At 44.5% G+C, this 26145-nt stretch overlaps 1 protein-coding gene across 1 annotated transcript in view; it reads right to left on the minus strand.

Annotated features, from left to right (window-relative positions):
- Positions 1-814: 814 nt before the first annotated feature.
- The window catches only part of LOC102950067 (ATP-binding cassette sub-family C member 11), a 36946-nt gene continuing 11615 nt past the window's right edge, over positions 815-26145 (minus strand). The window contains exons 7-18 of the mRNA XM_042970102.1: positions 24843-24946; positions 22165-22362; positions 19683-19909; positions 19425-19562; positions 17775-17961; positions 13208-13297; positions 9552-9741; positions 8012-8171; positions 5130-5208; positions 4344-4457; positions 1288-1452; positions 815-1160 (exon numbers count right to left, since the gene is read on the minus strand). Coding sequence (XP_042826036.1) covers positions 1068-1160; positions 1288-1452; positions 4344-4457; positions 5130-5208; positions 8012-8171; positions 9552-9741; positions 13208-13297; positions 17775-17961; positions 19425-19562; positions 19683-19909; positions 22165-22362; positions 24843-24946 — 1745 coding nt within the window. The 3' untranslated portion in view covers positions 815-1067. The remainder of the gene's footprint in view (positions 1161-1287; positions 1453-4343; positions 4458-5129; positions 5209-8011; positions 8172-9551; positions 9742-13207; positions 13298-17774; positions 17962-19424; positions 19563-19682; positions 19910-22164; positions 22363-24842; positions 24947-26145) is intronic.

Consider the following 26145-nt stretch of genomic DNA (forward strand, 5'->3'; position numbering starts at 1 on the left):
GGAGTGGGGAGATAAGTAATCTTTTTTCCAGTTGGCACATATTATAAACTAACCCTTTTTCCACCCATTTATGCTCTAATCAGTAAATAAACATGGTAGACAAATACTATTTGGGGCCTGCCCAGCTTCTATATCCATTTCTCCTTCATGTAGTAAGAACACCCCAAATTTATTTTGGAGAAATAACCCCCTCCATTCTCAGTCCATATGATTCAGGGCAGCTGACCCCATCCCCAGGTCCAGGTGTGGACATGTGACTTGGGCCTGAGCAGTCACTGTATCTAGCAGCCTAGCATGTGACTTGTTCAGGATGAGCACATGGCCCAAGTCGGCCCAATGAAATTTAGCCGTGAAACTTTTCCTGGTATCATCTGGGGAAACTTCTTTCCAGGGTGCTAAGCTGGTAGGACGTGAGGCTAGCGCTGTTGGCAGCCTTGCTACCACCGTGAGGAGAGAGAAGGTCAAAGAGTAAGGCCATAAAAGGAGAGTATCGCTGAGAGAAGAAGAGGCAGAGTTCACAGGGCAGATGTCTTTTAGGTACTGGCTCCCAACCTAGAACTTTCTCTGGACCTTTCCATTACATTAACCAATGAAGTCCCTTTTCCAGAAGTCAGTTTGAGGGAATCTCTCTTCCCTGCAGCTGAATGGAGTACTAGCTTAACAAAAAAGCAGAATAGACAATGTAACTTTTTCTTTTTTTTTCTTTTTTTTTTTTACAAAATCAATACAGCATTTGCAATACTTTTCACACAGATCCAGAAACCATAATAAAGTTTCACATTACTATGAAATTACTCAACATATCAGTTAAAAAGAGGCACATGATGATTTGTCCACATGGTCTCAAATGGTGTATGGGGGTTCTCAGGTCTGGGGAGCCACAGAGTGGCCTATTCCAGGTTTTGCTCCCCTCAATCTTCTTTTCTGTCCCATTACCAGCACCCCTGAGCATGTTTCAGCCCTGCTTTCAAGAGAAGTAGCCATCTCTACACAAGAAGGTCATAGACAGCAGGCCTCACAGCTGCACTTGGCTGTGCCATCAGCCTCCATGCAGTCACCGGTCCCCTTTAGCTCAGTGAAGAATTGGCTGTTGCCAACAGGGAAGCAAACACAGACCCAGGCTTCTGCTGCAGGACCTCAGGCCTGTCAAACTCTACAACCTGGGAGAGTGAGAAAGGAGGAGAGGGGAGGGACACCACTGAGCTCAGCCTTGAAGGATCCAAAGGCCTCCTTGGGGTGCTAGCCTGAGCACCCATCCTCCCACTGCCCCAGGGACTCAAGTCTCACCTTCCCGTTGCTCATGACCAGGATGCGGTCACAATTGAGCACAGTGGTGATGCGGTGTGCAATGACCAGCACTGTGCAGCCCTGGAAGGCTTCCCGGATTGTGTGCTGGATCAGGGTATCGGTTTCCACATCAATGGAGGCTGTGGCTTCATCAATAAGGATGATCTGGTAGACACAAAACAGGGGTGAAGGCAGCTTCCTCTGGCCCTGAGCCCTGGATCTAGACCTGGGTCTACCACTAATCCACTGAGTTCCTTAGCTGAAAGATGGAGAGATTTGGATTGAGTTTAAAACCTACTCTGAGCTCTGTCCATTATGTTGAAGAGAATGTTAGGTCTTGACCAAGAGCTTTTTTTTTTTTTGTAACCAGAGAATTAAGTTCTTGAAAATGAAAATGTCCCAGTCACAACTTCTTGTTTTATGAACTGCCTTCCTATTTGCCTGAATTAACACAGACCAGCATTTCCCAATGTGAGCCATATGCACATCCTTGGATGGCACATGAGATGGTGTGGCTAGTATATGGATAAACATTCTCTTTACTGTAACATTTTTATTTTATTTTATTAACCATATGCATTAGAAAAATATAACTAGCACAGAAATATGATTTAACAACTGTTACTGTATAGAATGAGGCTTTTTTGGTTTTATTATTTTTTTTAGAGAGAGAGCACATGCAAGTGGGCAAGAGAGGCAGAGAGAGAGACAGAAAGAGAGAATCCTAAGCAGGCTCCCACTCATCACAGAGCTGGACACAGGGCTTGATCTCACAACCCTCAGATCATGACCTGAGTTTAAATCAAGAGTTGGGACACAACTGATTGAGCCACCCAGGAGCCCCTAGAATAAGGCTGTTTTAAAAAAAAATGGGGGGGGGAAGCATCGCAGATAAGTCAAAGGAGAGACTGTATGTAGATATGACAAAAGTCATAAAGTGATGACTCAAATTTGGGAAACAATATAGAGAAAGCAACTTTGGCACCAGTAGCCTAGTAACCATAAAATTAGAAACTAAGTGGTTAAGAAATTGCTACATGCATATTGCAAATTCTGTCTCTCATCTCTGCTAGAAAGAGGGGAATAGTTCTTCCTGTGAAACCTTCCCCCAAGCTTCCAACCCCACTGAGCTCTGCCTGCTTTTCTTCTTAATTGTTATTTAAGTTCTAGTTAGTTAACATAAAGTGCAATATTGATTTCAGGAGAATTTAGTGATTCATCACTTACATACAACACTCAATGCTCATCACAAGTGCCCTCCTTAATACCTTATGCCCCATCTAGCCCATCCCCCATCCACATCCCTCCATCAGCCCTCAGTTTGTTCTCCATCATTAAGAGTCTCTTATTGTTTGTTTCCCTCTCTCTTTACCCCTCCCCTTCCCATGTGTTCATCTGTTTTGTTTCTTAAATTCCACATGAGTGAGGTCATGTGGTATTTGTATTTCTCTGACTGACTTACTTCGCTTAGCGTAATACACTCTAGCTCCATCTACATCATTATAAATAGCAAGATTTCATTCTTTTCGATTGCTGAGTAATACTCCAATGTGTGTGTGTATGTATGTGTATATATATATATATATATATATATATATATATATATATATATACCAAATCTTTATCCATTCATCAGTTGATGGATGTCTGGGCTCTTTTCATAGTGTGGCTAGTGTTGATAAAGCTGCTATAAACATGGGATACATTTACGCTTTCAAATCTATATTTTTGTATCCTTTGGATATATGTGTACATATGAGTACCTGTGTGTGACATAATTTGAGAAAATTTGCTCCTGACTAGCACAGGTAGGTTCCTCAAAAAGTTAAAAATAGAACTACCTTATGATCCAGCAATTGCACTACTAGGTATTTATCCAAAGGATACAGAAGTGCTGATTTGAAGGGGCACATGTACCCCAATGTTTATAGCAGTGCTATCATCAATAGCCAAACTATGGAAAGAGCTCAGATATCCATCAACCAATGAATGGATAAAAAAAGATTTGGCATATATATATATGTGTATATATATATATATATATATATATATATATATATTTATATTATATATTTATATATATTTATATTTACATAAATATTAGTCATCAAAAAGAATGAAATCTTGCATTTATAGTGATATGGATGGAGCTACAGAGTATTATGCTAAGTGAAATAAATCAATCAGAAAAAGACAAATACCATATAATTTCATTCATATGTGGAATTTAAGAAACAGGTGAACATAGGGAGAAAAAAAGAAAGAGAGGCAAACCAGAAAATAGAATCTCAACTATAGAGAGCAAACTTGAGGGTTGCTGGAGGGGACGTTGGTAAGAGGATGGGTTAAATGGGTGATGGGTATTAAGGAGGGCACTTGTCACTTGTGGTGAGAACTGGGTGTTGTATGTAAGTGACGAATCACTAAATTCTACATCTGAAACTTTAATTAATTAATTAACTCTGGAACAGCTATCATCTGATTTCCAGCTCTAATAAAGACAAGGGAGGGCGTCTGGGTGGCTCTGTTGGTTAAGCATCTTTGACTCAGGTCATGATCTCACGGTTCATGAGTTCAAGTCTGCATCAAGTGAGCTCAAGCCCCACTTTAGGTGAGTGTGGGCCCCACTTCTCTCTCTCTCTCTCTCTCTCTCTCTCTCTCTCTCTGCCCCTTGCTTACTTGTGCCCTCTCTCTCTCTCAAAAAAAAAAAAAAAAAAAGACAAGGGAATGTCTTATACCCCAGTTTTAAAAAGAATATATGATAGAAAACTGTTAAGTTAATAAGCTTCTCAACTTTAACTTTTTTAAGGGAAATGCATCATGATTTAGTTCCAGTGGTGGATCATTCAGCTTAGCTGCAGGGTATCAGAGTTTTGAGAGAGCCCAGCGTGAGTGCCCCCCACACTCAAGATATGGGCAGATTAGCAATCGGTGACATGAAGAAGCCTGTTGTGTATTTGTGGGAAAATGTATAGCATAGCACCCACTGTCCCATGGAGATGGAGGGAGAAATAGCCAGTGTGGTTACCCAAACTGGGCGCCATCTGTGGTCTCACCTTGGAGTTGCGAAGGAGTGCTCTTGCAATGCAGAGCAGCTGCCTCTCCCCCACAGAGAAGTTTCTGCCACTTTCCACAACTTCTGCTTGCAGTCCTTGGGGTAACTTTGAGATCTGTAATATCAGGGAAAATGAGATATAGACTACATAGGCATGTGGGCATGCAGGCCACTGTGGGGTGAGACCTAACTTGACCCCATCAGACCTCCCCTATCACACTTTGTAACACTCCTCATCTCTCTATACTCCAATCACTGATATTTCTCTTCCTTATCTGTGCTTCTCTCACTCCCATCTCAGGATCTTTGTATATGCTAGTTCCTGTGCTGGAATGTTCTCTTGAAGATCTGCATCCTACTGCCCCCTCAACATTTGATCTCAGGTCAAATGCCCCATCTTTAAAGGGGCCTAGCTTGGCCATTCCACATAAAAGAGCTGCTCCCTGACTGAAGTAACTATTGTTACTACCTGAAAGTATCTCATGTGTCCATTTATTTGTTGCATTTATCTCCCATTGAATGTAAGCACCAGGAGGGCAAACACCTTACCTACCTTCCCTTTGCTGTGTTCCCTGAGCCTAGAACATGCCTGGTTCACTGTTAGTGTCTGAGTGCCATCAGACTTTATTTAGGAATCCAAAATCATCTCATCTCCATGAGATTATTTTATCTATGCCCCAAAATGGCAGCATCTGGAATATCATGTGAGATGAGCCCCAAAGGACCAACAGGCACCGCTGTTGAAGAGGCAGGCTAAAACTAAAAATCGGGTCTTGGAGCTACTTACTGTCATGCTCAGGAATGTCTTCTCCAAGACATCCCAGATCTGCTCATCTGTGTAGCGGTCAAAGGGGTCTAGGTTGAATCTGCCATATAAGAAGAGAAGTGTTCCATAACCACATGCAACCATTGAACAGTCTGTATAACACTGATATACAAATATTTGCTCAAGTACCACTTTTACCTCTTTTAAGTATCTACCTAGAAGAAGAATTGCTGGATCATATGGTAATTTTATTTTTAACTTTTGAGGAAATGCCAAATTGTTTTCCACAGAGGCTATACCATTTTATATTCCCACAAGCAGTGAACGTGAGTTCCAGTTTCTCAACATCCTTGCCAACACTCATTATGTTCCTTTTTCTTTTTTCATTATAGCCATCCCAGTAGGAGTGAAGTGGTATCTCACTGTGGTGGGGTTGATTTTTCTGTCGTTTGCAGTGAAAAAAATCCTAATCGATCATCCAAGCAACATCAGGTTGGGATCTATCTGGACTTTATACCCATTAAGGTTCTCACTTTCATTTGGCATAGGCAACATTATTAATTCTCCTGCGTTATGCAACCACTCAGTCCTGATTAAAACCTATTCTTTTTCTCCAAAATATTTTTTAATGTTTTATTTATTTTTGAGAGAGAGAGAGAGCACAAGTAGGTGAGGGGCAGAGAGAGGGAGAGAGAGAGAGACAGAGAGAGAATCTGAAGCAGGCTCCAGGCTCTGAACTGTCAGCCTGATGCAGGGTTCAAACTCATAAACTCTCAAACTGCAAGATCATGACATGAGCTGAAGTCAGATGCTTACCAACTGAGCCAGCCAGGCACCTCTGATTAAAACCTATTCTTAATCTCTGCTTTATCTGTCCCCAGTTTTGGCAGACACACACATTTTGTGTGTAGGGCTAGATTGTATTAAAGCAGGAGGTAGAATGTCTTATCTGCATGATATTTGATAGTCTCCAAAACATTTTCATAGACAGACTCATTGACACCCTTTCCCCTCAAGGGATGGGTATACCCCTTTGGTTGATGGGGAAATTATGGCTTATCAGTGTTAAATGCTTGTTCAAGGTCACACCACAAGTCAGTCTGAGAGATAGGCTAGAATCAGAGACACTCAGAGATAGATGAAACTGCAATGAATAGAGAACCCAGGTCTCCTGTATTCTAGTTCACACTTCTCCCTGCTGCAAGGGGGGAATAGCACTGGCTAAGGCATGAGACTACCTGGAGTTATACCTCATCTTTACCATTTACTTGTGTGTTTCCTGAAACAAGTCACTTTTCCTGTCTAAGTTCAGTGTCTTCCCCTATAAAGTAAGGTAACAGTAGTGCCTACCTCATAGGGTTGGGGTGACAGTTAAATGAGACAGAACATTAAAGCATGGGCTAGCACACATAAATGCTCAAAAAATGTTAATTCATATTTTTATTATGCCTATACCAAGGCATTTGTCCTTGGTTCTAGCTTAACACAGAGATCTATCACTAAAATATTATCTCATTCCCCTAACACAACCATTTTAAAGTCCCCTGTTTGTGCACATACTATGCACTCTTCCTAAAAAGTCTTTCTCCCCTTTTTCTTCCAGACAAGCTCCTACTTATCCTTCAAGGCTCTGCTCAAATATCTTTTCCTCTATGGAGCCTTTCTGGATTCACCCAAGTATGGCTATTTGACCTACTTCTGGGCTCCTTTCACACTTTGTTCATATCTCTGATCTGGTAAATATCCCCTTGTATTATAATCTGTTGGTTCTTATGTCTCTATACCCACCCACCCACCCCATGACTACATTCTGAACTTCTCAGGAGGAGTACAGGCAGTGATCATTCATCCAAGTGTCCTCAGGCCTTAGTACAATGTCTGGACCTAGGAAAGCCTCAGAAAAGGTAAATTAAATGAATGAAAGAAGGGAGGGGGGAGAGAGGGAGAGAGGAAGGAAGGAAGCAGGAAAGGGAGGGAGGAAAGGAAGGAGAGGGAAGAAAGAAAGGAATGGGAGGGAGGAAGGAAGGAAGGAAGGAAGGAAGGAAGGAAGGAAGGGGACAGAGGAAGGAAGGGGAGGGAGGGAGAGAAGGAAGAAATGAAAGGGAGGGAGAGAAGGAAGGAGGCAGAAGGGAGGAAGAAAGCAAGCAGGGGAAGGAAGGGAGGAAGTAATAATGAGTAAATGAATAAACGATTGAACGGAGCTCTAGGGGTCAGTTTATCCTCTTGCCTCCGATAATGCCCCTTAAACATCCCTAAAACATGAGGAATCTAGCTTCATTTTTAATGCATTAGACTTCCTCAATCTCCATGCCTTAATGTTCCAACATAGCTTTAATGTGCACTGTTAAGTAGGAGTATGAATCTGGATAAAGTTTAGTCCCAGAGTTGACATCTGAGGAAATAGAAAGGTGAAGAGGCTGAAAGATCCAGTTCCATCTGCTTTGCTGACTGAACTGCCTGGATTCTTGTTCACTTCTCCTCTGCCTGGAATGTGCATCCTGTGAAGAAATGTTCCCTAACATCTAGCCTAAATGCCTCCTTCAGCTTTATCCAGTGGGAGGAGAGAAGAGAATAAACCACATCTAGACATAAAAGAATAAAGTGGCAGCCAAAATGCAAATGCTTAAGGGTGAACTAAAATCTGACCAATCCCATCAGGTTTTAAAAAACTAAAAATTATGCCTTTCTTTTGTTTACCACATTATAGTTTACAAAGTGCTCTTGTGTATATCAGGGCTTCATTCAATCTTCAGGGACATTTCAGTGAGTCCCAGTGAGTGGCCCAGCTTGCCAAGAGATCAGAGGCCCCAAAACTGGAGCCCTGGGCACCAGCTAACCAAAGACAGCCCAGCCCTGGCATCCTGGTCCTGCCACCCCTCCCAGGACCCCATCCTCTGCTTTACCTGATGGTTCCTGAAAGCAGGACAGGATCTTGAGGGACAACTGAGAACCTGGACCGCAGGTCCTCCAGGGCAATACTGCTGATGTCCACACCATCTATGAGAATCCGGCCTGCTGCAGGCTCCACCAGGCGGAAGAGAGCCACTCCCAAGGAGGACTTCCCTGTTGGGCAAGAAATATGCAGGGGCACTAAAGGCAGTTTCCTGATCTGCACTAGAAGCAGCACAGGCCACACCTGGAGTTCACACCTGACCTGCTTCCCTCCGTGGTCCATCCTTTGTCATCCTGAGCCCTGAGAGAGCAGAAGAGGAGTGGAGTCTCTGCTCCAACTAGTGCCCCAAACCATGAGCAGATTTCTTACAGCCTAGATCAGAGGGCACAACTGGAGCCCCTGGGTATATCCGGCCATTCATATATTTCTGTTTCACATATATTTCACACACACAGTGCTACTGTTATTTTCTAAATTTTTGCCAGCATTTAAAAAATCCAAAGATCCTATGTACAAAATTTCTTTTTTTTTTTTCCTATATACAAAATTTCAAATAGCATGCTTTTCTTGAATCCTAGAACTGGCAACACTAGTCCCACATCCTCCCACATAACAAGCAGCAGGAGCTGAGTGCGGCTGCTTCCTTGAGAGAGAACAGTGCTCTCCAGTTCAACATTCTGCCCTCCTCACCTTTCTTCATCACATCCTAGACCCATAGTAGCTTCTCTACGTCAGACTGTAGCCCTCTCAGGCCAATTGCAGGCAAGAAGTAGAAAGGGAAGGACACACTAAAGAACACAGGTAGAAACTCTTCACCTAGCAGGAGTGCAAGGCCTGCAGGGGGCCTGAGGAAGTGGAGACCCATGAAGGTTCTTGTCTTCCTAGAGGTCTACCTGGAGGAAGCAGCTCCTAGGCACACAAGATGGGGCAAGAATCAAGTCTGAGGATCGTCTTTGAACAATGTAAAAAAGGAGGGAGCTACACTTAGACCAGACCTCCCAAAAGTAATAAGAGAGGAAGGGAGGGAAAGAAGTCATAACGGAGAGGACAAAGAAGGAGGCTGATAAGAGAGGTCTAGGAATGGTAAGAAGGAAGGAGAAGCAGGACCCGGACTTCACTCCTGGACCTGCTCTTCACCCTAGCAGAGCCCTATAATGCCCCTTGCTTGAAACACTCCTCCCCTGCACCCTATCCATCCTTCCTGGCTCAGCTCAAATGCTGGCCTCAGAGCCCAGGCCACTGTAGCTCGCCAGAGCTCAGCCCCATTACTCTGTTAATGGCACCCTTTTACTTCCTCCATGACATTCGTCACAATCTGTAATTACCTTATTTATTTCCTAATTTGATGACTTAACACCTATCTTTTCCAGTGGAAAAGCAGGACTTTTTCCATGATAGCAGGACCCTGGGTTCTGTTTACTAGTGCACAGTATAAAGTGAGGGCCCAATAAACATCTGTGGGGTCACTGAGTAAACACATGCCTGGAAATAGGTCCAACACCCACAGGTCAAAGTTGAGGACAGGGGGTGCCCCAGGACATGCCACTCACCAGAGCCTGTCCTTCCCACGATGCCCACCACTTCTTGGCCATGAATTGTCAGGTTGATGCCATTAAGGATAATGGGTGTGTTGTCTCTGTATTTCATCTGATAATCCTGGAATGTGATTTCTCCATGCTGTGGCCACCCAGGGGGACAGCTCATGCCTTCTATGTGCAAAGGAGCCTCAGGGACACACATCTCATTTTTGAAGAAAGAAAAAGAAATAAATAGTTATCATTAATCTCTGCCTATCTCCTGCTGACCCACTGGCTTCCAGCTGTTGGGTGTATAACCCACCCCAGCCTGTCTCACACTGGGCTCAAGCCACCAGCTGTGTAATCGCAGGAGCACCCCAAGAGGAACATCCTGCTCCACTTACCTGATGTGCACATAATTTTATCCCCAAAGAGTGAGAGATTATTTGGCTAGCCCCCTGTTATTAACATAGAGAACTTCTTCTAATTTATTATGTGAGGCTCTAAAGAAATAGAATCCAGAACAGTGACAATAAAGGCAGCAGAGCTAACTGACCCCTTTGGGGCATGTTTTATAGCACAGCGGCCTTGTGCAGACTTATGCTCCCTCTATCCTTATCAATGAGGTAGGTAATTTTAAATGCATTTCACACACAAGGAAATAGAGGCTCAAATGGGTTAAATGACTTATTTAAGATCATAGAGCTTATGAACTCAGACCAGGACTGCCTGACTTCAAGCTCATAACTGAATCAAGCACAGCTGGGTATGTCCTGAGGCCTGAATGATGGAAAAGAAGCACAATCCACAATTCACAGCCCTTCACCACAGGTGCTATGTACAATAGCATCCCTTCATGTTAAATCAAAGTTCTATGATTCACAAATTATGCTCCTATTAACAGGGGCTGGAAAACTGGTTTTAAAGGCTCTGCCAGTCCCCGGCTGTGCAATCTTAAGCAAGATGCTGAGCCTGGCCAAGCCTCAGTTTCCTCTTCCAGGGGGATGATAATTCAATCAACCTTATAAAAGTGTTTTGTGGTTCCATGAGATAATCTATATATAAAAATATTGAGCCTTTACTGTGAGCCAGGCACTGTACTAAGTGCTTTACATATTGTGTTATTTAATCTTTGTAATAACCCAATGAAGTAGATACAGTGACCTGTCCCAGTTTACACGGCTGACTCAAGTGGCAAAGCTTGGACTTGAACCCAGGTGATCTGGCTCTAAAACCTGTGTTCTTTTTTTTTTTATGTAACATTTTAGGTTTTATTATTTTTTTTCAATATATGAAATTTATTGTCAAATTGGTTTCCATACAACACCCAGTGCTCATCCTAAAAGGTGTCCTCCTCAATACCCATCACCCACCCTCCCCTCCCTCCCACCCCCCATCAACCCTCAGTTTGTTCTCAGTTTTTAACAGTCTCTTATGCTTTGGTTCTCTCCCACTCTAACCTCTTTTTTTTTTTTTCCTTCCCCTCCTCCATGGGTTTCTGTTAAGTTTCTCAGGATCCACATAAGAGTGAAAACATATGGTATCTGTCTTTCTCTGTATGGCTTATTTCACTTAGCATCACACTCTCCAGTTCCATCCACATTGCTACAAAGGGCCATATTTCGTTCTTTCTCATTGCCATGTAGTACTCCATTGTGTATATAAACCACACTGTCTTTATCCATTCATCAGTTGATGGACATTTAGGCTCTTTCCATAATTTGGCTATTGTTGAGAGTGCTGCTATAAACATTGGGGTACAAGTGCTCCTATGCATCAGTACTCCTGTATCCCTTGGGTAAATTCCTAGCAGTGCTATTGCTGGGTCATAGAGTAGGTCTATTTTTAATTTTCTGAGGAACCTCCACACTGCTTTCCAGAGCGGCTGCACCAATTTGCATTCCCACCAACAGTGCAAGAGGGTTCCCGTTTCTCCACATCCTCGCCAGCATCTATAGTCTCCTGATTTGTTCATTTTGGCCACTCTGACTGGCGTGAGGTGATATCTGAGTGTGGTTTTGATTTGTATTTCCCTGATGAGGAGCGACGTTGAGCATCTTTTCATGTGCCTGTTGGCCATCCGGATGTCTTCTTTAGAGAAGTGTCTATTCATGTTTTCTGCCCATTTCTTCACTGGGTTATTTGTTTTTTGGGTGTGGAGTTTGGTGAGCTCTTTATAGATTTTGGATACTAGCCCTTTGTCCGATATGTCATTTGCAAATATCTTTTCCCATTCCGTTGGTTGCCTGTTAGTTTTGTTGGTTGTTTTCTTTGCTGTGCAGAAGCTTTTTATCTTCATAAGGTCCCAGTAATTCATTTTTGCTTTTAATTCCCTTGCCTTTGGGGATGTGTCAAGTAAGAGATTGCTACGGCTGAGGTCAGAGAGGTCTTTTCCTGCTTTCTCCTCTAGGGTTTTGATGGTTTCCTGTCTCACATTCAGGTCCTTTATCCATTTTGAGTTTATTTTTGTGAATAGTGTGAGAAAGTGGTCTAGTTTCAACCTTCTGCATGTTGCTGTCCAGTTCTCCCAGCACCATTTGTTAAAGAGACTGTCTTTTTTCCATTGGATGTTCTTTCCTGCTTTGTCAAAGATGAGTTGGCCATACGTTTGTGGGTCTAGTTCTGGGGTTTCTATTCTATTCCATTGGTCTATGTGTCTGTTTTTGTGCCAATACCATGCTGTCTTGATGATGACAGCTTTGTAGTAGAGGCTAAAGTCTGGGATTGTGATGCCTCCTGCTTTGGTCTTCTTCTTCAAAATTACTTTGGCTATTTGGGCCTTTTGTGGTTCCATATGAATTTTAGAATTGCTTGTTCTAGTTTTGAGAAGAATGCTGGTGCAATTTTGATTGGGATTGCATTGAATGGGTAGATAGCTTTGGGTAGTATTGACATTTTGACAATATTTATTCGTCCAATCCATGAGCAGGGAATGTCTTTCCATTTCTTTATATCTTCTTCAATTACCTTCATAAGCTTTCTATAGTTTTCAGCATACAGATCTTTTACATCTTTGGTTAGATTTATCCCTAGGTATTTTATGCTTCTTGGTGCAATTGTGAATGGGATCAGTTTCTTTATTTGTCTTTCTGTTGCTTCATTGTTAGTGTATAAGAATGCAACTGATTTCTGTACATTGATTTTGTATCCTGCAACTTTGCTGAATTCATGTATCAGTTCTAGCAGACTTTTGGTGGAGTCTATCGGATTTTCCATGTATAATATCATGTCATCTGCAAAAAGCGAAAGCTTGACTTCATCTTTGCCAATTTGGATGCCTTTGATTTCCTTTTGTTGTCTGATTGCTGATGCTAGAACTTCTAAAACCTGTGTTCTTAACTACTCTAACACAAATAGAAGCAATAATATTAATAATACCTATTATTATTGACATTATTATTGTTTTTATACTTGGGCAAAACTCTCATTTCTAAAAAGGGCAGATTATTCTCTCTACATCCAGGAAAGCTGTGGGGGATGTGATGAAAATGGGCCATAGAGTATGGAAGGGTTTCTAAGAAATGACATCCACAGGTCCAGGGAAGATGGGGAGGGGCTGCAATTGCCTCTTGAAAAAATCTTAGGACCCCTGGGGTGCTGGAGCTTGCAGAGGCCATGGAAGCTGAGCCCCAGACATGGGTGTGAAAACTTCCTGAGCTCCCCACACCGAACCCAGACCTGCATCCCACCTTCATGTACTGCAGCATCCTCTCTGCGGAAGTGAAGTACGCCTCTGTCTCTGAACCAACCCGGGCAGTGGCCTGGAAGTTGGATGCCAGCTGGAGTGAAGGAGAAGCATCAGATCAAGAGACTGACAGGGGTGTGCTTAGGATTTCAATGCCCCTAAAAAACACTCATCACCACCCCTCCTGAGTGACTTCTCAAACTAAGACAATTTCCTTACAAGAGTGGAGCAGATACCTTTGGTGCCCCCCAAGCCCACTTCTGAGGTTAGCTGCGTGATGGCATGCAGTTCTGGGCAAGACACCACTGACACTATCCCACCTCAAGTACCCTTTGTGTGTATTTCTGCTTTCTGCTCAAAACCTTCACTCACACCACAGGAGCCCCTTCTGTCCATGCACAGTTGCAGCCCCAAAACACAGGGGAGTGAAAGTGCTGTGGGCAAACCCTCAACTAATGGGGAAAGGAGCCAGTAAATGAAGGCTCCTGTCCCTCAGTCTCTGGGGACAATCCAGGGAGCATCCTATATGCTTCTCAGAAGGTGCCAGTAGAGTTGAGAGGTGGTGACCCAGAAACAGCAATCTCAATGACACTTGCCCATAACAGAGTTTCTCCTTCCCTGCCTCTCTCTCTCCTGCTCCCTCAGTCATGTTTCTTAGGAGCACATCTCAAATAATCTGCCTACACCCAAGTCCTTGTTTCTGGCCTTGCCTTTAAGGAGTCTCAGGGATTCTCAGGAATTGGAGGCACCAGAGATGAGGACAACTGAGGCCCAAAAGGGGAAATAACATACACAGAATCACCTGGAACCTGGAGGTAGAGCTGAGATGGGGAACCCAATCTTCATACTCCCCATCCCCCTGGTCCAAGATGTGGGCTAACAGGCCATGAAGAAAGTTCTGGACAATAAGTTCACTATGAATTCATTCAGCACACTCCCTGAGGGCTCTATGCCATGTGCCAAGCCAGGATCTGTGCCCTAAACTGCAACAGACCCAGGCCTTGCCCTCAAGGAGCTCCCAGTCAGGTGGGGAGACAGATAGGTCAACAGAGAATGCCAGCACAAGGGGATGTACTTCACCCTGGGAGGCACTATGGAGAGCCATTAAGGACCCCCCAGACAAGGTGCCCCCAGACAAGGGCCACAGGGAAGTCTTCCTGCAGCAGTTGGCACAGGAGTTTCATTTTAAGGAGAGGTGGGATTTAGCAGGTTAAAAATGGGTGGAGAAGGGCACTCCATAGAGAGGGGACAAAGCCCTGAAAATAGTAAGTAGCAGGATATATTCAAGGCCTTGCATGCCATTCAGCTATGACTGGAACAAAGAGTATGGGAAGGGGAAGGAAAGCCCTTTAGAAGTCAGAGAAGGTGGATGCCATAATGAAATGACACTGACAGTTGGAAAGGAGCCCAAGGAGACTGCCTTTCCTCCAGTCAGTGTATCAGACATGGCTGGTTGCCTTGTTAGTAGCCGGTCGCTTTTTTCTTTCTTGCTAGCACAACCTCCATTATGCTCAGGCATCTGGCACCCTGGTGCTCCAGGGAGACTTGGTTAACTCCATTCCTCTTGTCATTGATAGGTTTAAGGTGTGAGCCATGCTACAATTCTGGCCAATGAAGCATGAGGAAGAGTCAGATGGGAGTATTCTGGGAAGCTGCTCCTTGTTCTTAAAACAGAGCACATGAAAAAAGTTCTCTCCTTTCTAACTTTTGGTGGTTATTTGGTGAGGATATGTTGCTTGGGGCTGCAGCAGCCATTTTGTGACCTTGAATAGACAATCCTGAGGATGAAGCCAGGATGTGGATGCCAGGGCAAAAAGATAGAATGCTCATGGATTCATGCTAGGTCACTAAATTAACAAAGAAGAGCTTACCCCAGCCTTCTGGATACATCACATAATAAGCCTCCAAACTGCCAAGGCCATTTTGAACTGGTTCTAGCATTTGCTGGCTGGAGGCCAGGAGCATCTCAATTATTTACAGTTCTTAAGGTTGCAAAGCAACATGGTGTGTGATTCCTGCTACCCAAAGCTTGAACATAATTTCATCGAGAGTACATGCAGATGTCAGCAAGGCACCAGTGTGGCCAGAGGAAAGATGTATGCTGGGGTCACAGGGCCAGATTTGAGGGGCCTGAGGGCACGGCCCATAGCTTAGGGTTAGCATAAGGAGACGGGGAATCTCTGAGGGCTCTAAACAAGACAGTGACATCAGGAAAACTGTAACTAAAGGTCACTCTGGTGAGATGTAGGAGGTAGACAGGAGGGGCTTCAAGGGGAGGAGAGGAGGCTTCGAGGTTGCTACCTAGGATAGAGATGAGACACTTGAACAGGACAGCAGACATGGAGAAGAAAAAATAAATCCAGGGCCATTTTGAAGCAGTCAGGCCTCCAGCAGAACTCCTAACTAGTTTCCTGTGATGGAACAAGCTGGGGAGACCTTTGAGAGGTGCCTCATGTGCACAGTGCACCCTGGGAGAGATGAGACCCTGCCCCTCTTGCCTGGGCCAGCACACGATAACATTGCCCCAAGCTTTGCCCCCCTGGCCCATGTCATATAGGAACCAGGAGGGATATCTGGCCTTGGTGACTCCAGATCCCCTTTGACACCAGTGTGGTACCTCTCCCTAAGTTTTGGAAGGTTTGGGGGCAACTCTGCACTGGCACATGCATGTGTGTGTGTGTGTGTGTGTGTGTGCACATGCGCATATGTATGTTTGTCAGAGAGAGGAAGACAGAGAGGAGAGGAGTGTGACCCACTAGGGACAAACCTATCTCTCACCAGCTGTGGGAACCAGGGCAAGTTACAGAACTCTGAAGTTCTGACTTCCTACCTGTAAGTGAGGAACAATAACAGCTAACATTTACTGAGCATTTATTCTGGGCCAAGCACTGTTCTAGGTGTTCAACATGCATTAATCCTCATGTTTATACATGTCTCACAAATCTGTAATTTTGGAACTTGTATTATCTCCTTTTTACAAAATGAAGAACCCCAGGTACAAGGAGGGCAAGAGGCTTCCCCAAAGTCACACAGCTAATAATGGGCAGAGCCTGGCTTGAACCCACATTCCAAAGCACACAATCTTAACCATTTTGCTATAGCTCGTGGAATGTAGTAAGAATTCAATGCAAGAAAGTACAACAAGCACCTAGCAAAGTGCTAGCTCAGTGCAAGTGTCCAGTACATTCCATGTTGTTGCACTGGTAAGCTGTCTGCAAGTGTGAGCACAGCACAGCCACCTGCATGGCCTGGGTGCCTGCAGAAGGCTCCACACACACAGGCATGGCTGTGCATGTACAGGACTGCATATTTATGCAAATATATACCTGCTGCAGGGGCTCAACAAGGAGCAAGATGGAGCCCCTTGGCATACTCAAAAGATGCCTCACCATTGGGACACATGAGACCCAAAGCCAGTTAGAAAGAAAGCCACATGACCATAGAGAAGGCAGTTAATGAGCTCCCCTCAGGGAGCTGGAACTGTGTAACCAGTGTTCCCCCAGGCGGCTGCAAAGCCAGCCTCTGGCCTCACAGCCCTTGTGGCTAGCCCTTCCACTGGACTGACCCTGCAGACATGAACTTGGCCAGCTAGACCCTCTCATGCCCCAGTGTAGTGGACGTGGAGGAACTCAGGCCAGGAGCTTTGCAGGATGCTACATCAGAATCCCCTAGAGAATCTGCTTTTAAAATTAGATTCCGAGACCCCACCCACCCAGGACCTGACTCTGAAAACCCAAGGCTGTGCTCTAGAGCATGGTCCTCCTGTCAGTTGTACCAGTGCCCAGGCCGAACATTCCTGCAAGGCTGGGACAAAGTGTTCTGCTTCAAGTCCTGTGCACTTTAAAGTCTGAGAAGATCTGTTTCAGGGGAGGGACTGGATGACTCCTTAGATAACTCAAGGAAGCCTGATAGCTGACTCAACAAATGACAGTAAAGTGAAAACATACCAGACAGCAAATAACAGGTCTTGGTTCTTACCCTGGCTCTACTTCTTTATTTTTTAATGTTTATTTATTTTTGAGAGAGAGAAAGAGAAACAGAGAGACAGAGAGACAGAGACAGAACACAAGCAGGGGAGGGGCAGAAAGAGAGAGAGGGAGACACAGAATCTGAAGCAGGCTCCAGGCTTTGAGCTGTCAGCACAGAGCCCGACGCAGGGCTTGAACACAGGAACCATGAGATCATGAACTGAGCCAAAGTCAGATGTTCAACTCCCTGAGCCATCCAGGTGCCCCATTCTGGCTCTACTTCTAGTGCTCTATACATTCAGACAAATATTTCCCTTTCTGGGCTTCAATGTCCCCATCTGCACAATAAGAGGGTTGGACTGGACTGCCTGCGGGCTCCATTCAATCCCAATACTCTAAGATTCTATTAAATAGCTTTAAATATAGACTTCCCAGTTCAGAGGTGACAGGAAAACAGGAAAGCAGACGACTCAGAAGGCCAAGCACACAACTCATAAAGCCACAAATGGCCAAAACCCAAGGTGTTATCAAAGTCCCATGAACCCCTAAGTCTGTCCACAGGCCACAAGCCAAAACCCCACTGTCTGAGAGTCCCTCCCTCACCTGCAGGATGAGGCTGATAGCCATAGCTTTATAGGAATATGGGGCAGAGGAAATGCCAAAAGCCACAAACAAGGCCACAGTCAAGGTCAGCAGGTTGGTCATGGTCTCCAGCCTCAGTGCTATCCATCTCGAGGAAGACAGGAACATCAGCATGTAGTTATTCTGTATATCACTCAGCCTCTTAAACCTGAGAAAGAAAGGACAACCTGAAAACAACATGTGTTTGTCTAACCCAAAGTTTCCTGGGAGTGGACACTGGTTGCTTCCTCCAGCATCCGGCTCCCCACTCCACCCAAGGAACCTGAATTATCTTTGGGGGCCTTCTCCCTGCCCCTTTCTTGGTCATGGAGTTGACCTGACCCCAGATCTAGGAGTAAGCTCTGACTGACTTATCAGCCCAGGCTCTTCCCTAGGCCTTGATCATCAGTTAGGGGAAGTTCCCTACCCAGGCCAATAAGAGTGAATAAATGTCAGGATCAACTCATGAGTGAGGGGAAGTATCTATCCTTCCAAGTATCTATCCTTCCAAGTATCTATCCACCTTGGAGAAGGGGCTGTGTCTGTCTTATTCACTACCATCTTCCCTGTGGCTCTGAGCACCCAGTAGGTGAATGAATGCATCATTTGAAGATGCCCTCAATCCCAGCACCTGCACAGTCCTTGAGTGCTCTCTAGTCCCACTGAGAGACTTGGTTCCATGGTTCATCCATTATTCCAATTAACCAGATATACACTGTCTCCCACACTCAAATCTTACCAGGCTTCAAACCCATTTCAGATGGCTCAATGCCACCTCTTTCCCCCTTGAACTCTTTTTTTTTTCTAAGTTTATTTATTTATTTTGAGAGAGAGAGGCAGAGAGAGAGAGAGGGAGAGAGAGAATCCCAAGCAGGCTCCACACTGTCAGTGCAGAGACTGACGTGGGGCTCAGTCCCACAGACATGAGATCATGACCTGAGTTGAGATCAAGAGTCAGAAGCTTAACCGACTGAACCACCCAGACATTCCCCCTTTTTTTAAAGTTCCCCCTGAACCCTTATGGCCTTTTATCTGCTTTTCTCCTATGTTATTAGTCATTTTTAACCCTGTATTATTACAAAAATGTGTGTATGTGTCTCCTGTCTTCCACCAGACCGTGAGCCTCTTATAGTTCAAGGCAGATCATGTGTGATTGATCTTTACAAATGGGTAAGTTCATATGATACAATTAAGGCTCAACATCAATCATAGGGTGTTTTTGTTTGTATCAACAAGCATTTAGAATACAAACCTATAGTTATGAATAGTGAAGGAAATTCTGTTATTTAGAAAGCTATTGCTTCGTGTATTTAATTAAAATTAGATACCTGTTTGGAAGTCAAAGAAAAAGAACAATGCAAGAAGTGCTGACCCAGCAACACTTCTTACTATTAATTATATTAATATGTGTATGCAATATCTACAGGTCTTTAAGGTTTACAAATATTTCCTGCATCACTTATATTTCTTATTCCTATATGCATCATCTTATAGATGAGGTCCTGGAAGCTCAGAAATAAATGAATAAAATAATGTGAAGAGAACACTATTTCCAGATCCTCTGTTCGCCACCTTCCTGCTTCCCACAGTCCCCACTGCCCCATCATCCTCAGATGACAGCACAGGACTCACTTGCTGATGAAGTCTTCAGTTTTTCCATAGACATGGATGGAGCTCAGGCCCTGCAGAGCAGTGAGGATATGGGAGAGCAGAGGGGAACGGCTATAGTTCTCCAGTCTCTTGAACACGTTGATGGCCATCTTAAACTTCCTACATCAAGAATGAGAGTGAGTGACCTGGGCAGTCCTCCTCAGGGACCAACCAGTTCTACATACCAGCCTGGTATCCCAAGTCACAGACCCAGCTCACAAGCACAAAGAACCCACTTACATATAATAAATAAGGCAAACAGTAACTAATATGATTCCCATCAGCAGGATATATGGAGACAGCACACTGATAACCAACAAGATGGCGACCACCATCAAAAACAGGACTAAGAATTCTTCAGCAACAACGGGCAATAACTGGTCCAGCTGATCCAAGTCCCCTGCAAAGCAGTTCAGGAGTTGGCCTGTTGGGGTTGTGTCAAAGAAGCTCATGGGGCAGCAGAAAACCTGTAGTGACAAAAACAACCCAGATCAAGAGATAGTTCTGGAACTTGATGAAGATGTCAGTTACACTCAGCCCTGAAGAGATGCAGGATACAGCCTAAAGGGTGTGCAAGGGAGGCAGTTTAGAGCAATGGCTAAAAGCATAAGCTCCATAGTCAATCTTCCTGGGTTCCAGTGTTAGCAAACTCCTCCACCTACTGCTGTGTGACTTTGGGCAAGTTACTTAACCCCTCTGAGTCTCAATGTCCTCATTTGTAAAATGGGGATGATAACAACACTTTATTGAGTTATGGTGAAGATTGCACAAGTCTGCAAATAGACTAAAAACCTCTGAGATATGCAGCTTAAAAGGGTGAGCTTTATGATTACATGAATTATATATTAATAAACCTGTTATGAAAGGAAGGATAGGATTGAAGGAAGGGAGGAGGGAGGGAGAGGGAGGAAGAAGTAACACACTGAAAGTCTCAGAACAGTTCCTGCATCCTAATTAGAATTCCATTAATACCAGCACTTATTATTTTCTACAAATGGGACCATTTTCATCAGGATTACCGGAGATTAGTAGCAGCAATACTACTGCGATTGCACATGACTTGGTGTCTTGGGTAGAATTTAAGCGTGACTGCCCTTTCTTGAAGATGGTGTCCTAACTTGGTCTCTAAAAGCAGTGGACATGAGGGCCTTTGGAGATCAAAGAACATTTCGTACTGGAAGGGCTCTAGCAAAAGCGTCTAGTTCATGTCCTCATTTTACGGATGAGAAAACTGAAGCCCAGAGAAGGGAAGGTTGCACAGCAATTTGCTCAAGGTCACCCAAGTAGTTAATGGCAAAACCATGACCAGACCTCCCAAGGCTCCCCAACCACCCTGCCCCAGCACAGCCACACTCTTTACAGAAGGCATTTCTTAAAGGTTTGTGGCACTGAGCAACTGACCAACTGACCACTTCATTTCCCCATGTATTTCTCAAGCTGTAACACAAGAACAAAACATAAATAGAAGTTAATCCTATCTATTAAGGCCAAAAGTTAAGGAAGGAATAAAAGGAGGAGGGAGGGAGAAGGAAAGTGCATTTTGACTATTAATAAATAATAATTATTTGCATCATAAAATTTCCCAGAAATGCTCTGCTTCTCTTCAACCCCTAATTTAAGCTGGCTGAATGTGACTCACCCTTCAGGTCACAGCAGAGAGGTCCCTTCCTCCAAGAAGGCTGCTTGGACTCCATCCTTCCCTCCATCACCTACATGCTGAGGTTAGGTTCTTATGATTCCATGGGCTCCCACCCAGTAGGTAATTTTACATACTATGTTACAACAAGCCTATTTTCTCATCAGTCTCCCTCAGTAGACTATAAGGCCATGATGGTCTGAACCATACCTGAATTGTTCATTCACCACTGTAAGCCCAATGCCCACCATAGAACCTGCACATAGTAACATCTGGTGAGGGGGAGAGCAATGATATTTCCAAGAGGCAGTTTGGTTAGGCAGTTTGGTATTTTAACCATAATACATTCTCATCAGGACACACAAGGATATCAGACTTCTTGTATGTAAAATAAGGATAATAGTACCACTTGAAAAGGAACTTGGGACAATTATAAGCAACACTATATGTGACAGTATTCGGCCAACAGAGGCCCACATTGGTGTGCCCGGCCCTCCAGCAAGGGACACTAAGCTTTTAGAATCACACTGCTGACAGCAGGATAGTTTCCAGGCACCCAGCTCATTCTGTGGCTTGCTCCCACCCACCCAGTGGCCCAGCGTGCACTTGCAACTATATTCTGCAAAGGGAAAAACTATGGAGACAGTAAAAAAGATCAGTGGTTGTTAGGATTTGAGGGGAAAGGAGGGATGAGTGGTACAGCACAGAAGATTTTTACAGCATGAAACTGTTCTGTATGATACTTCATGGCAGATACATGTCAGTATATATTTGTCCAAGTCCATAGAATGTACAGAATAAAGAAGACTTTAGATAAACCATGGACTGATGATGATGACGATGATGATGATGATGTATTGATAGTAGCTCATCAATTGTAACAAACATTCCGCTCTAATGCAAGATGTTAATAACAGAAGAAACTGGGAGATTAGTAAGGAGCATATGAGAACTCTGTACTTTCCACTTAATTTTTCTTAAACCAAAAGCTGCTCCAAAAAATGAAGTCTAGTAATTAAAAAAAGAAAGAAAAGCAGGAAAGGCTAGGGCTCAGCCTGCAACAGCAGCCAATACCCAAGCCCATACCTTGCTAAGGAGTTTGCTGTGCAGGGCGGTGGATGCTTTCCTCGTGAGTTTGGTGAAGGCCTTCGAGAAGCAGAGGCCCATGCAGATTAGCAACAGCACACTGAGGCCATACACCAGTTGGTAAATTGGCAGCTGAGGGTTGTCCAGTATGTCACCTGGGTCTGCTGTTGTTCCATTGCTCTCTTGGCTGCTATTGGTCTTCAAGAGAGAACAGAGTGTGGTTTGATAAGACATATAGTTGGTCTTGTGCCCAGTTCCTGGCACAGAGCTCCTAAAATCCCTGTAATTCCCTAAGTGATAGGGGTGCTGGGAGCATCCTTTGTTCTAATATTTGGACGTTGACTCTGATTCCTGACATAAAATCTTCTAAGACCCTTGGAGTCTCTGGAGCAATCTCTAATTGCTTTTTGTAGCTAGTGTGTCTTTTCGTAGCCAGTGAGATGTCTGGTGTGAGGAGGGGGCTAGATAGCGTCAGGATGGAGAACTGGTCACCAGAAAGACCAAGCCATTACTAGAAGTTTAGAACTTTCAACCCCACCCCACCCCACCCTCCGTCTGGCTGGGGAGAGGAGCTGGAGGTTGAATTAATAATTGATCATGCCTATAAGATGAAGCCACCATAAAAATCCCTAAAGTACAGGGTCTAGAGAGCTTCTGGGTTGGTGAATACATTCACATGACATGAGGGTTGTGCACCCCTACTCCACAGGAACAGAAGCTCCTGTACCTGGTGCCTTTCTAGATCTCACCCTATGTACTGCTTCATCTGGCCAATCATCTCTATCCTTTATTATGTCCCTTATAATAAACTGGTAAAAGTATTCCCTGAGTTCTGTCAGCCATTCTAGCAGATGATCAAATCCAAAAAGGAGGTCATGAGAACCCCCAGTTGACACCTGGTCTGCCAGAACTATAGGAGGTCTAGACTCGTGATTGGCATCTGAAGTAGGGACAAGCTTGTGGGACTGAGTGCTTAACCTGGGGAGTCTGCACTAACTCCAGGTGGTGTCAGACTGACTTGAATTGTAGGACACACAGATGTTGTCCAGAGCATTAGAGAGTTGGTTGCTTTCAGAAAAAAACTGCACAATAGACATCAGAAGCATTGCGTGGGAATAGAGCAAAATAGTGAGTTTTCTTTCTTTGGGGAGGCAGATCATCTGAATCAGGCACCCGCAAGGCTGCCAGGGTAGAAAAGGCTTGATAAATTCACTCTATGGTGATTAGGAATTTGTGCTATATTGGGGCGCCTGGGTGGCTCAGTCGGTTGAGCAGCAGACTCTTGATTTCAGCTCAGGTCATGATCTCCTGGCTCATGAGTTCTAGCCCCACATTGGCTCACTGCTGTCAGCCTGTCAACGCAGAGCCTACTTCTGATCCTCTGCCCCCCACCTCTCTCTCTGCCCCTCTACTGCTCCCACTCAAATATAAATAAATCTCCTTCTCAAAAATAAACATTTCAAAAAGAATATTTTTAAAAAGTTAACCAAGTACTCCTTTGGGTAAACATGGCTTGGAATTAGAGAACCAAGTTCAAGTACCAGCAGGGGACTTCACATCCCAGGGAAGGTTCTTTTTCACACTATCCTCTATAAAATGGAGACAGAGCCCACCTCCGAATGTGGTTGGGAAGATGAATGAATTAAGCAGGCACATAATGGCTGAGAACTGCAGGTCTCTCAACACAAAATAATTCCAACCAAACCCCTGTGCTAAGAGACTTGACCAAACTTCAGCATGGCTTCTAGCAGCTTAAGGCATGTCCCTAGGAGGACCCCAGCCCCCGCCCCCCATCAAAATGCCTGCCTGCGGAATCTCAACCACCACCAGGAAAAGTTACCATTTGTTCTAGCCCACACCTGACAGCATGCCCCTGACCTCCCTTTCTCGGAGCCCTCACTAAAAAGTGCTTACAGCTGTGAATACATAGCTCTTACAACTCAGAGCATCTCTCCCAAGGACCTGGAAACCATGTCTTTAAAATGTAATCACCATGAAGGATAGGGCCTCTGTCTCCCAGTCCCTGTGGAAGATTAGTCCTAACTTTGATAACTGCCAGCTAATGGACACAGCTGACCTCATCACATTCACACTCACCAACCCTGGATAAATTTCACTCCTCTGCCTCTATTCAGTCCCCACATTCATTCTCCCTTTAAAACACCCAAATCACCTGTGCACAAATCATATGACTTTCAGCTCTTTCCCCTGCCATCAGTGGTGACTGAGTAAAATGTGTTTTCCCTGCTTTCACTAACATCAGCTGTGTTTAACTGTGATGTGTCCTCCCAGCCCCCAACAAGGAGTCCAGAGGCACATTTTAAATAAAGCAGAATGAGAAGACAAAAGGGCTACCAAAGGAAAGATCACTACATGGAATGTAAAGCATTCTTGAGGACCTGTCTGGGGACATAAACCTCTTGGTTTTGTCCTGATGAGACTGCACTGGTGACCACTCATTCTATGAACACTGGGGGTCAGAGCTGGGAGGGAAGCCCCACGTCTGGCTCTCAGAGGTCCTCTCTAGAGCTTTTTCATTTGTCAACTTGGAAATGGCAGGCTTCAGGCTTGCCATGGGGTTCCCTAACCCATGCTCTGACCCTCATGGGGCCCAAGGAGTGGTGCCCCACTCCATATCAGCCCACAGAAACACACCCCACTCCCACCATGACACTTACCCCTGAGCCCTGCTGCAACCAATAGCTCAGCCACCAGAAGTTGAAGACTGTGAAGAAGACAATCCCCATCATGAGAAAGACAACAATGGCAGAGGCCATGTAACCTGGAGAGACAGGAAAGGGGTAACACACAGGTGCCATAAAAAGGTGAAGGATAATGGTTGACAAAGTTGCTCAGCCATTCCAATCCCTTGGATCTCCTTGACCCCCATCCACCTTGGACACCTTGGAGGACTTCCAAGGTTAGGAAGCCCAGTAGTCAAGTCCTGACTCTACTACTTGAAGGCTATGTTAGCCTGAGCAAAGTACCAAAAGTCATTCCACTGTTTTACCTATGAAATTGTGATGGTAGCCATACTAGCCACATGGGATCACTCTGAAGAGGATATGTGATAATGTGTGCCAAACACCTAACCCAGTGCCTGGCACAAAAGCAATATTCTAGAGTAGTCTCCCTTATGCAGGTCCTGAGGATTCAGTCTTAAAAATGACATCAGCTATCTTTTATGTGGTATGTACTACTATGGACTATGTGCCAGGCATAGTACTAAACACAGACATTATCTCTGAATTTGGAATTCATGCACCCATTTACTTAGTATCCAAGAAGGGAAGAAACTTGCCCAAGGTCATAGAGCTGGCAAGTGGTAGAGCTTGGATTCAAAAAAGCCAAGGATGCGGGGCACCCAGGTGACTCTGTCAGTTAAGCGTCTAACTTCAGCTGAGGTCATGATCTCAGGGTTTGTGAGTTCGAGTCCTGCGTCAAGCTCTGTGCAGATGGTCAGAGCCTGGAGGATGCTTCAGATTCTGTGTCTCCCCCTCTCCCTCTCTGTTCCTCCCCCAATCATGCTCTGTCTCTTAAAAATACATAAATGTTAAAAAAAAAATTTTTTTTTAAGCCAAGGATGGGAAAACCCAGGGTGCATCCCTTCCTTCTGTAGATGTCCCTGCCCCCAGCACTCTCCCCACCTGTTCAGTCTGTGCCCCATTCCCATATTTGTGGGTGTTGTTAAGGTTTTAATTTTTAAGTAATCTCTACACCCAACATGGGGCTCGACCTTACAACCCTGAGATCAAGAGTCTCATGCTCCACCGAATTAGCCAGCCACGGAACCCCTTGCCCATATTTCTTCTTTTGAATTCAACCCTTCCTTAAGCTCCACTCAAGGGTCACCCCTTCTTTGATGACATCTGAGACTGTGCCTAGCCACAGAGATCTTTCTTACTACCTGGGTAATGCAGATGTCATAATTCTCCAGCTAGATTCCATGACTGGCCCTTGGAGGCCTTTATGCCCCCTCTC

This window comes from Panthera tigris, chromosome E2, assembly GCF_018350195.1.
Source record: "Panthera tigris isolate Pti1 chromosome E2, P.tigris_Pti1_mat1.1, whole genome shotgun sequence".
NCBI lineage: Eukaryota > Metazoa > Chordata > Mammalia > Carnivora > Felidae > Panthera > Panthera tigris.